This window comes from Gossypium raimondii, chromosome 1 (genome assembly GCF_025698545.1).
Source record: "Gossypium raimondii isolate GPD5lz chromosome 1, ASM2569854v1, whole genome shotgun sequence".
Lineage (NCBI taxonomy): Eukaryota > Viridiplantae > Streptophyta > Magnoliopsida > Malvales > Malvaceae > Gossypium > Gossypium raimondii.
This window is the reverse complement of record NC_068565.1, coordinates 29,151,871-29,163,705: the sequence shown is the minus strand read 5'-3', so window position 1 is coordinate 29,163,705 and position 11,835 is coordinate 29,151,871. Positions and strand designations below refer to the sequence as shown.

The following is an 11,835-nucleotide window of genomic DNA, read 5'->3' as shown; positions in this document are numbered from 1 at the left end:
ATAATTTTGTATGAATATTGTAATATTGTAATTTGTATGAATATTGTAATTATTTTATAATTAATTTGTTAGTAATTTAGGATTATGTTATAAATTTTGTGTTTGTAATTTTGTAAGAAAAAAATGAATTCAGTTAATTTGTTTCAAAAATCAATAAATACTGTTAAATAAATACAAAATCAAATAAAATTTAATTATATAAAAGTTACATTATATAAAAATTAAATTAGTTAACAACAACTATATGATTAAAAAGTCAGTTATAATTAAACTTTTAATAAAATGATTTTAATTTTTTATAATTAAACTTTTAATAAGATGATTTTAATTTTTTATAAACTTTATATGTAAACTCACCAAATATTAACCTAAACACAACAACTTATAGCTTAATCCTAAATTATTAATAAATTAAATTTTAAATAATTACAAACACAAAAATTTATAACATAATCCTAAATTACTAACAAATTAATTATAAAATAATTACAATATTCATACAAAAATTACAATATTACAATATATCCCGACATTACAATATTCATACAAAATTACAATATTACAATATTCATACAAAATTATAATATTACAATATTCATACAAAATTACAATATTCATAAAAAAATTACAATATTCATACAAAATACTAATCCAAAACTATAAATACAAATTTAATTATAAAATAATTACAATATTCATACAAAAATTACAATATTACAATATATCCCGACATTACAATATTCATACAAAATTACAAAATTACAATATTCATACAAAATTATAAATTACAATATTCATACAAAAATTACAATATTCATACAAAATACTAATCCAAAACTATAAATACAAATTTAATTATAAAATAATTACAATATTCATACAAAATTACAATATTCATTGGCGCCTCTCTATGAGGCACCTTCATTGGCGCCTCTCTGTGAGGCACCTTCATTGGCGCATTGATAGGCACCACCCGACCCGACCCGACCCGCCGACTCATTGACCGTATTTTAACTCGTATTTTTTTTTAAAAATTATTAAAAATATATAAAAATATTTTATTCAAAAAAAATTATTATTTTTTTATTCATTGGCGCCTATCTAATAGGCTCCAATGAAAAAGTAACCTATTTTGGTAAAAATTTTTTCTGACATCTTATTTCAGTATTTTTTTTCTATACTATTTGTGTAAAAAACCCGGCATGTTATTTTCTCAAAATGAAGATTTTCACATAAAATAAAGTGATATTCGAAGTTCGGGAATTATGAGGAATTGTACCCTAACGTATTGGGACTCGATTTCTTTACATGACTTGAACAATTGATTATTTTTTTTTAAATTTCACCATTTGAGTTGATTTTAAAATCTTTTCAACCTTTGACACTAAGACATTAAATGATCAATTTGGTACTGATTTTGGGCGTTACGAGGGTGCTAACCCTTCCTCGTGCGTAACTGACTCCCGGACTCGTTTTCTCAAATTTCGTAGACCAAAATAATTTTTAGGGTGAGCCGATAACACCTTAATAAATGATTGGTGGCGACTCCAGTTTTTTTTTTTAAAGTCGACAACTGAAATTTTTGTTTTCAAAAAAACGGTTTCGACACGGTTAACCGAATTTTTTTGGTCGGGAGTCGGTTAATTATTTTTTGATTTTTCGGTTAACGGTTAATTTGGTTCGAAACCGGTCGGTTAACCGAATTTTTTCGGTTTAACCGAAAAAATTAATAAATAAAATTATAATATAAATAGGTCCACTATTCACCTAAACCCAATCCAAACCCAAGTATTCAAGCCAACCCAATTACCCAACCCAACCCAATCATAAAAATTACAAAAAATTAATAAATAAAAATAAAATTCTAAAAATAAAACTAAAACTAAAGTCCAAAAATAATTTAATTATGTAGTGATTCAATTCGGTTAATTCGGGTAATTCGGTTAATTCGGTTAATTCGGTTAATTTTTAACCAAAAATAAAAAACATATAATTTTCGGTTAATTCGGTTAACCAACCGAATTAACTGAAAAAATTTCGGTTCGGTTAAATTTTTTTGAAAAAATTTCGGTTCAGTTAACGGTTAAAATTTTTGAAAGGTCGATTAATTCGGTTAATGTTATTGCGGGTCGGTTAACCGAATGAACACCCAACCGAATGAACACCCCTACTCATGATTGATGAAGAACTAAAGTAAAGAAAAACGGGTGGGATTGATTTGGGGGTAGGGGGAATTGGAAAAATGGTGGAGCTAGTTGGGGCAGATGAGCTTTGGGGGACAATAGGATAAAGTAAAAGGGTTAGGGTTTGGGTTGGGGGGAATGGGGTAAAGTAAAAGCCTAAAAGATTGAGCTTCGGTATAATATAAATTTAAAACTTAAATCAATATAATTTGATATTCGATTTATTTGAGATATTTAAATTTAAAAACTCAATTCAATTCAAATTTGAAAATTAAAAATTTTTTTGAATTGATTTGATTAAATCAATTTAAATATTTTAAAATTTAAATTTTTTTATTTTGCAAATCGAATCGAATTTTATTCAACCATTTAAATTTATAATTTTATATAGATTTGCAGATTTTGGTAGCGAAGAAAATAAAAGGAAACTTTGGACTTATAGCTACCGGTTGAAGGCTTTGTTTGTTTCTTATGTACATATATTTGTGCCCTTTTCCTTTTATATTTGGGCTCACGAAGATGGGGAGGCAGGAAGGACAGGACGACTATTTCTATCTATTTCCTAAATACACTCTTACCCGCCTCCCTCCCTCTGCTTACTCATCCCATCCTCCATCCTCAGGTAAATTCCCTCCCTCACCCCTCATTCTCTGTCTTTTTATTTTATTTTTTATTATATGATTACCTAAATTCCCAGCAAAACAATCTCCCTCCGCTCTTAACTTACTGATCCACCATCCTACATTCTGTTTGCCTCCATATATTTTTAATTAATTAAACTTAAAACCCACTTCTCTCTCCGAGTTTTACTATCAGAAATGTTGGATTTAACAACAATTATTGAACCTTACTTCCAATACTTGATCTTTGCAATTCTCAGTGGGCTTGATCTTTGCAATTCTCAGTGGGTGGATTACTTTGCGTTTAGGAAAAGACTAATTAATGCTTCCCACGCTCTTCCTCACACACAATCATCACAAGGAAGTGAACAACTAACTAATATGGTGGATAGTAGTAGTGATGACAGAGTCAGATCCTCATCTGTTGACGCTGCTAGATTTCACAAGGAATATGGACTTGATGGATTGGAATTTGATTCCAAAGAGGAAGCATTTTCGTTCTACAAACAATATGCCAAATCTGCAGGCTTTTCTACCATAATAAAAGCTAGCCGTCGTTCAAGAATATCTGGAAAGTTCATCGATGCAAAATTTGTATGTACTAGATATGGAAATGACCCAGAGTCTCCTCTACCTGCATTTGCCACAACCATTCCTGTCAAGAAGAAAAGAGGCAGACTTAACCGATCATGGTCTAAAACAGACTGCAAAGCTGGTATGCATGTTAAGAGAAGGCAAGATGGAAGGTGGATTGTTTGTAGTTTCATAAAGGAGCATAACCATGATACATTCCCGGACCAAGGATATTATTCCAGAGGTCATACACCTTTAGCTCTAGGTAACAGTGATGTCAGTGCTACCGCTGGAAGAGCTAAAAAAATGCATCTTGCCACCTCCACACAATCTGGTGGGCACAAGAAACTTGATCATCATACAGCTGGTGACTCAAATCGATTACGTAGCTGTCAGCTATTGGGTTTAGAGGAGGGGGATCTTCAAGTTTTACTTGATCGTTTTAACCATATGCAAGATGAAAATCCCAACTTCTTTTACGCAATGGACCTCAATGAAGAACAGCGCTTGAGAAATGTGTTTTGGATTGATGCCAAAGGGAGGCTTGATTATGGCTATTTTGATGATGTGGTTTTTCTTGACACCACATATATCAAGAATGATTTTAAACTACCAGTTGTGCCCTTCATTGGTGTAAATCATCACCTTCAGTTTCTGTTACTTGGTTGTGCATTAGTTGCTGATCAAACAAAATTAACTTATGTCTGGTTAATGCGAGCATGGCTTAGAGCAATGGGTGGAAATGCTCCTAAAGTGATACTAACTGATCACGACAAAGCATTGAAAGCAGCTGTAGTAGAGGTCTTTCCTGATTCCCGTCATTGTTTTTGCTTGTGGCATATACTTAACAAGATACCTGAGAAGCTTGGTAATGTCCTGGGGCAACATGAAAATTTCATGGCCAAATTTGATGAATGCATCTCTAAATCCTATATGGATGAACAGTTTGAAAAGAAATGGTTGGAATTGGTTGATGCGTTCAACTTAAGAAATGACCTCTGGTTTCAATCGCTGTATGAAGATAGTAAAAAGTGGGTGCCAACCTATATGAGAGGCGTTTTTCTTGCAGGGATGTCCACAGTGCAACGATCAGACAGTGTGAGCTCTCACTTTGACAAATATCTACAAAGGAAAACCATGTTAAAAGAGTTCTTGGACCAGTATAAAACAATTTTGCGAGAGAAGCCTGAAGAGGAAGCTAAGGCTGATTTTGAAACTGGGCATAAACCACCTGGATTGAAATCTCCTTCACTTTTTGAGAAACAAATGGCACCTTTGTACACACATGCAATATTTAAAAAATTTCAGGTTGAGGTTTTGGGAGGAATTGCTTGTCATCCAATGAAGGAAAGAGAAGAGAAAGGCACTATGACTTTTAAGGTTCAAGACTTTGAGAAAAATCAAGAATTCATTGTGGTGTGGAATGATACAACATCAGATATATCTTGTTTATGTCGTGGTTTTGAATTTAATGGTTTTCCTTGTCGACATATGCTGATTATTTTACAGTTGTCTGGGGTACAAAGCATCCCTTCACAGCTTATATTGAAACGTTGGACAAAGGATGCAAAGCATAGTCAAACTACAGGAAAACAGTCTGATGTTGTTGAGACTAGAATGCGACGTTACTATGACCTTTGCCAACGAGCCTTTAAATTGGGTGATGAAGGATCTCTGTCTCGAGAGAGTTACAATATTATATTCAATGCTCTGGAAGAAGCATTGGGAAAATGCAAGAGTGTCAATTACACAATTCAGAATATTACAGGACCAATGTCAGTGGAAACTCAAGGCCCTCATCACTTTGAAGAAGAGAACCAAAATAGCAGCACTACCAAGGAAGTAAAAAGGACTAAAACGACCCTTAGAGAGGTCAGTGAGTTATTTTTTCTATAATTATTAATAAATCTATCTTTTTCACCGAAGCACTTTGATCTTCATTATACCTCTTTTGTACCTTTTAGGGATATCCAGAAACAGAGATCTCAAACACTGGGAGATGCGATAGCTGGCAACAACTGGTTAGTTGTGGTTTTTCTTCTCTGTTTTAGCATACTTTTATAATTCCTCATAGAAATTCTGCTTTTTTATTTTATTGTAAAGCAATCTTGATTCATAAATTCTGCAGGGTCTATCAAATATACGAGTTCCGAGTCTTGAATGTTCTTATGAGTCGCAAGAGAGCAGGCATAGGATGGTATGGTTTAGTCATACAGACTTTGACTATAATATGGAAAGAAGACCTCATTCAAGGTTTACCACATGAATAGTTTTACTAAAATTCTTTGGTTGTTTTTGTAGGAACTGCATTCAAGAACTCTCAATAGCTATTTCGGCACCCAACAACTTATGCAGGTGCGGTAAACATTCTCCCTTCCCCTAGAAGAGTGTCCTTATATGATTGTTTGGTTATTGATCAAGGTTCTCACCAATAACCTTATTCAAAAAATAATTGAACTCATTAAATCTCAACTTTATTTGGTTCTTATGGAATTCTAATAATCAACATAGGATATAATTCTTAAACAGTGTTATTTCATTGTTATTGCAGGGACAGTTGAGCTCTACTGGTCGACCACACGATGCTTGCATTACTCAACAAAGAATAAATGGGATGGTATGGCTTTTTGTTATGTGATTGCTGAGAACTTTGCCTTTTACATGGATAATGATGGTATTGAGGGATTTTCATGCTTCCTAGGCCATACTGCCTGAAGTATGGTTCCTTTGTATTTAGCTATTCTCAGATTATCTTTGTGTTTGAATAAGCTAGTTAAGCTTGTTAAATGATGACCCCTACTGTTCCTTCACAGGGGCAGTTACCCTTCAGACTGCAAAGTATTTCCAGTTGTTATGACATTCAGGATGGTTTACAAGACATGGTACTCAAGTTGCTGTTAGGAATTTCACGGTGTTTTATTTTCTGTAGTTTCTTACACAAGAATTTTTGCTCTTATTTCAGGACCAGCCTAATGCAGGATCCTCTCAGTTGCTCGGCATGGCATCAAAAAAGCTGCATTCCAAACACATCTCTAAATAGGTGACACTATAGAGCCAGTCTAACAAAAGTAATTGGAATATTTGGGTTTAGCAGCAATTGATTGTTGTCGTCAATGACCTTGGACTCAATAAGTGTCAAAGGCCGTTTTATGCATATATATATTCCTTAGTATTTTTTTTTCAAGCATTTACTATGTTGGAGCTGAATTAATTAAGGCCCCGAGACATTTGAATGCAGAGTTTCTGGTTCAAAGTTCAATGTAGTTGATTTATGTATTTGTTATTATGCAGGTAGGTTGAGTGTTGAGAGAATTCACAACAAGGGCTGCTTGATATACCAACTTGAAGATGCTAACAAACACACACACACATATATACGTATGTATGTATATAATTTCTTTTACTATTAGTGTATTTTTCATGATTAATTCTAGTGTCTCGGTGAGGCTGCCGTAGTAGCACCTATGCAAATGATATTTTAGCGCTTGGCTTGGTTTGGCTTTAGCTTTTTGGGAATGATTTATGGCCGTCGAACTCTTGTTGAAAGAGGCTTGCCATTTGTAAATTATACAAATACTGTATTCTTTTGTTGTACTGATAATAAGTTTTATGTTTCTGAAGTTACTGTTAGAATCTTCTATAGTTTTTTTTTATTGTGATAAATCTTAAATTATACATCAATTTTTATTCAATGTGCAATTTGATACATGAACTTTAATTATGGTTCAAATGTATATATGAAATTTTAATTTTGATTCAGTCATACCTATTTAAAGAAATAAATACATTAATTTATTTTTATATTGGATAAATATAAGGGTTAAATATAAAATTGGTGCCCGAACTTGTCACTTCTCTCAGATTGGTACTTATAATTTTTTTTGTCCCAGATTGGTACCTAAATTCTGGTACCTAAATTTTTTTTCCATCAACTAAATCATACCTAAACTTAACGCCATTAAGTTCAAGACAGGTGGCAGAATAAGATTGTGACACGTGACATAAATAATATCATGATGAAATCATAATCTAAAAAAAATTAAAAATCAATAAAAATATTTTTAAAACTATTTCCTTTTTTTTCCCTTTATTTTTCCAGTGACCTTTCTTTGTCCCAATTTTATTTTCTCTTTTTTTCTCTGCTAAACACATTTGCTTTCAATGGCTGACTTCAATTCCTCTCCTTCACCTTTTGCTACTGTCGAAACCATTTTTAGATTTTGAAAAATGGGTATCGATTTTGAAAATAGAAATAGGAGTCGCCACCAATCTTTTATTAAGGTATGATCGGTTCACCATTAAAAACAAATTTTAGGTCTGCGAAGTTTGAGAAAATAGGTCCGGGAGTCGGTTACGTACGAGGAAGGGCTAGCACCCTCGTAGCGTCCAAAATTGGTACCGACTTGATTGTTTAATATCTTAATGTCGAGATTTTTTAAATATTTTAAAATACAGTCATTTAAAAAGAAAGTTCAAATGAGTGATAAGACTCACTTATTTCAAAGAGATAGATTGCCACACTCAGTAAGTTAGAGCGATAATTGCTCTTCGAAATTAAGTTTGTTCTCCTTTAAAGAAAATCATGTGTTTTAAGAAGGATAGTTGATTATTCAAATCAATTGGGAAATCCGAACCCAGTAAGTTAGGGTTTAATTTTCTCAAAATGCTTAAACATCAAATATTGCCTTTATTTTTGAAGTTGAGATACCAAAATGTCGTATCCAATAAGTTAGGATCTAACATTCGAAATCTTATGAATTTTATTTAAATAGTTGAATGACTTTAATAAAAATGGGCACTTGGTTGTCCCATTATCGAGAAGAATCGAAGCCCAGTAAGTTAGGGCACGTTTCTCTCGAGAAAATGAACGTCAAGTCCCATTTTTTAGGATCATGAAATAAAACGACTAAGATGCCCTTTTTAAAAAAAAAAAAATTTTCACAAAAAGGATATGATTAATCAATGACATATGTATTGTAAAAGATAGTAAAATTTAAAATTAATCTAGTGACGATTAAACTAATAATAAGCAAATACCAATATCAACTTCTGTTATATTATACAAACATGCATGAAACTTAAGCATCCCATAAAATCGTATAAATTAAAATAATAAAAGACAATAGCAACAATAAATAATATAAATGTAATGGAACTAAGAAAACAAATAAAATGTTTGAATGAATTTTAATGAAAAATTTAAAGAAAAGGAATGAAATAAAATGGATATCTTAAAATTAATACCTACATTTTGATTTATAAAAATAAAATCTGCATAAATAAAAGTATCTACATAACAAATATATATGGTAGTTAAAATAAGCAACAAACTTGGAATAAAGAAAGCTTCTATACATAACTATATCATTTGAAAATGATAAAATAATACTATATGTATTCGTATGGCAAAAGAAAAGAAAATATTATACCTGCATATGATGAAAATAATCGTAGAGTAAGTAAATATATTATTTTTTGCAATAAGGTATTATTCGAAAATGAATGAATTTATATAAAAAAAACCTAAGATGAAATAAACTTAAGAAATATTAATAATAATAGTAATATGTCATAAGAAAGGCTAAAGCATATAGATCTTTTTAAAAAAAAAAAGGATACGTATAAAATAAAATAAATTAATGCGTATACACGAAAGCAAATAAGCATGAAATATAGCAACAAATATAATGATGATAAATATGCATAAGATAATACTGACAATAATAATTATAATAAATAAAAGAATAATAAAAAGGGGTAAATTGCAATCAAAATCAAATTATCAGGAAATAAATAAGATTTAGCTAAAACGGAGGGCCATACTGCAGTGCGCAAATTATATGGGGGCCAATTGGGAAATATCCCGCTTCCCCAAAACGCTGCGCAGTAGCGGACCAAATCGAAACGAAAATGAAATAAAAGGTTAGATTTAAAATAGATAAAAGAACTGGATTGAAACACGCCAGAAAAGTAGAGGGACTCAAAGCGCAAATAGCCCGTTTGGCTTTAAGACGCGCGGATCCTTCGCCCACTAGGTCGGGTCGTCGGGCTGGAGGCCAATCTAGGTCAGTACGGCGTCGTTTTGGAGCCATAGATCAGACTCCAAACGGCGTCGTTTAGACGTCCTTTGAGAAACAAAAATAAAAGTAAAAAATAAAACCTAAAAACTACTCAGCCATCCACGAAAAACAAATAAAAAAAGAAATTCTTTGTTTCCCCTCTCCCCTTTGTGCGCCGTTCTCGATCTAGAACCATGCACGGTTCTTCCGGTAGCCGTGAAGCCGCCAAGAACGCCGACTGGGTCACTGAGGCAGGTAAACTCTCCCCTTACTTGTTTTCATTACATATTAATTTTTTTTTGTTTTTTCTCTTATTTTTTGCTTTTCTCTGCCGATTTCTGCCTCTTTTCGTTTTGTGGTATGTTTTCCGCTGCGCTTTATGCGTCTCTTGCAGGTACGGAGAGCAGAGGTGCGGACGTGGAGGTTTGGCACGAGCGAAGGAGTTGCGCGCGTGGGGAGTGGCTCGAGCTGCGGCGACTGAGGCTCGTCCCAAAGACTTGTTTAGGGTTTAGTTTTTCTTTGTTTTTGGGCTATTGAATATTGGGCCTGATTCTGGGCTTGTAATGTTGATTTGATTTATTGGGCTAGGCACTTAATTTTAATTTGGGCTTCTATTAGTTGGACTGTTTGGACATTTTAATTTGGTTTTATTTATTGTTTACTTATTTGATTTGGGCCGGGCGAATTTGGGCCTGTTACAGCTACTATTGGTGCTGCTTCTTTATTCAACGTAGAAGGTACTGGGTTTGATTCTTGGACATGGAGATAGCAAGTTCAAATTCGAGTTACAAAGATCCGGATTACCTAATAGACTAGAAATGAAGAACTCGTTATAAAAACCCAACAGTTAATAAAGATTCTGGGTAGTTGGATTTTTTCTGTTTGTTTCTTGAGAAAATATGACAGAACAAAAATATGGTTTTTTTTAGATTGCTTTCTTTTTAGCTTTTAGATTCTGGATTTATCTCTATTTTATATTTCAAAGTCTTGGATTCATCTTCTTTTTTGGATTTTCACATTCACCTTTTTTCTCTTTTTTCAGTTTCTGGGTAGTTAGATTTTTTTTTTCTGTTTGTTTCCTGAGAAAATATGAGAAAGAACAAAAAATGGTAGAGGCAGGTAGCTACATTGGATTTTTATCTTCTTACTTTATAAATTTCTAAGGAGTTAACGCTTTTTTTTTTTGAAGAATTTAATTTTTTTCGCATTAAAATTCCAATTTCTAGCTTTATAAGAAATAATGATAATAAGAAAGCTTAAATGGCAGGCTTTAAAAAAACATAGGATTTTTTATGGCTCATACTTCATAGTAGTTAGAAGACAATAAAAATCTAGTAATCACATAAACAAATTGTCATTGTTGGTCGGAGAGCTGACCGAAGGAGGCCGGTGGTGGCCTAGAAGCTGTGTGGAAGCAGGGCAGCTAGGGTAGGAAAAAGAGAAAAAGAAAAGAAAAATAAAAAGAAAATGAGGGAAAATGGAAAAGAAAAAAAAAGTTGCAAATAGCAGTCCACGTGGTGGCGCACTAATGGCTAGCAAAAAAAGTAATGACGTTAGGCTCGGGTACCAATACAGTGGACAAAAAAAATTCAGGTATCAATTTGGGACAAAAATAACCATAAATACCAATTTGGGAGAAGTGGACAAGTTCAGGTACCAATTTTATATTTAACCCTAAATATAATTATACATGTGTGCAATATATAGACATTAAATGATGTTATATTAATGATTGTTTTAATAATTTGTGAGAATTGGTTCAAATCAAAACTTCATGTATAAATTTGTACATTAGACCAAATTTTATATAGTTTTGAGATTTATCCATTTTTTACTAGAAAATTTATCACATATGCATGTGGAGACAACTTATTTAGAATATAGAGGTTTGTTTAAAATAACATATAATAAATAATGAAACATAGGTTTGAAACTAATTAGTAATAATATAAGAAATATGTACAATGTTAAAATGAAAACAATAGATTAAATTGTGAGTAAAACGAAACTTATACACATAAATACATCAGATTAAGAATACTAAATAAATAAAATTATTTATTATGATGTTTTCGTCATTCCTAAATTAGTGTCGAGTTAATATATGACACAAACTCAATTAAAATCATTATTAATAAAATATTCTAGTCAACACAATAAAAATGTAACACCCTCAACCTGATCTGATTCACCGGATCCAGATCTTGGGTGCTACCATACATAACACTTCTATATCACTAAACTTTAGCGAACAACTCCATATTACAAACATATCCTAGTTTAAATTATATTCCAAGACAAAATTTTAACAAAACAATAAGGTATTTAAATAAATGTTATTATACAGAATGAATCGTTCTTAACTCAACTAATTGGCAAATACACCCTCCTACAATAACA

General features: G+C 32.1%; 1 protein-coding gene and 1 long non-coding RNA gene across 5 annotated transcripts; both read left to right on the top strand.

Annotated features, from left to right (window-relative positions):
• Positions 1 to 2,646: 2,646 nt before the first annotated feature.
• On the top strand, positions 2,647 to 6,996 carry LOC105785543 (protein FAR-RED IMPAIRED RESPONSE 1). 4 transcript variants are annotated; one of them, XM_052633125.1, is made up of 9 exons: positions 2,647 to 2,805; positions 3,064 to 5,248; positions 5,341 to 5,397; positions 5,505 to 5,573; positions 5,678 to 5,731; positions 5,928 to 5,993; positions 6,190 to 6,258; positions 6,339 to 6,416; positions 6,668 to 6,996. In XM_052633125.1, the coding sequence occupies exons 2-8, from the start codon at positions 3,185 to 3,187 to the stop codon at positions 6,414 to 6,416; spliced, it is 2,457 nt and encodes an 818-aa protein (XP_052489085.1). In that variant the 5' UTR covers positions 2,647 to 2,805; positions 3,064 to 3,184; the 3' UTR covers positions 6,668 to 6,996. The 4 variants fall into 4 exon arrangements, 3 of the variants coding, with proteins under 3 accessions (XP_052489085.1, XP_052489078.1, XP_012467098.2); XM_052633118.1 differs by lacking the exon at positions 2,647 to 2,805 and having other exon boundaries at positions 2,812 to 5,248; XM_012611644.2 differs by lacking the exon at positions 2,647 to 2,805 and having other exon boundaries at positions 2,812 to 5,248; positions 6,339 to 6,444.
• A 2,391-nt stretch (positions 6,997 to 9,387) lies between these two features.
• On the top strand, positions 9,388 to 10,139 carry LOC105785541 (uncharacterized). The gene is made up of 2 exons (XR_001131055.2): positions 9,388 to 9,690; positions 9,830 to 10,139. It is a non-coding gene; the product is annotated as an uncharacterized LOC105785541 (long non-coding RNA).
• The last annotated feature ends 1,696 nt before the right edge of the window (positions 10,140 to 11,835 follow it).

Excerpts from the sequence above, each read along its gene's own strand:
- LOC105785543 (XM_052633118.1), top strand. The coding sequence starts at position 3,002 with ATGTTGGATTTAACAACAATTATTGAACCTTACTTCCAATACTTGATC. Across the intron at positions 5,398-5,504 it reads GCGATAGCTGGCAACAACTG|GGTCTATCAAATATACGAGT; the intron begins GTTAGTTGTGGT and ends TAAATTCTGCAG. Across the intron at positions 5,732-5,927 it reads GCACCCAACAACTTATGCAG|GGACAGTTGAGCTCTACTGG; the intron begins GTGCGGTAAACA and ends TTGTTATTGCAG.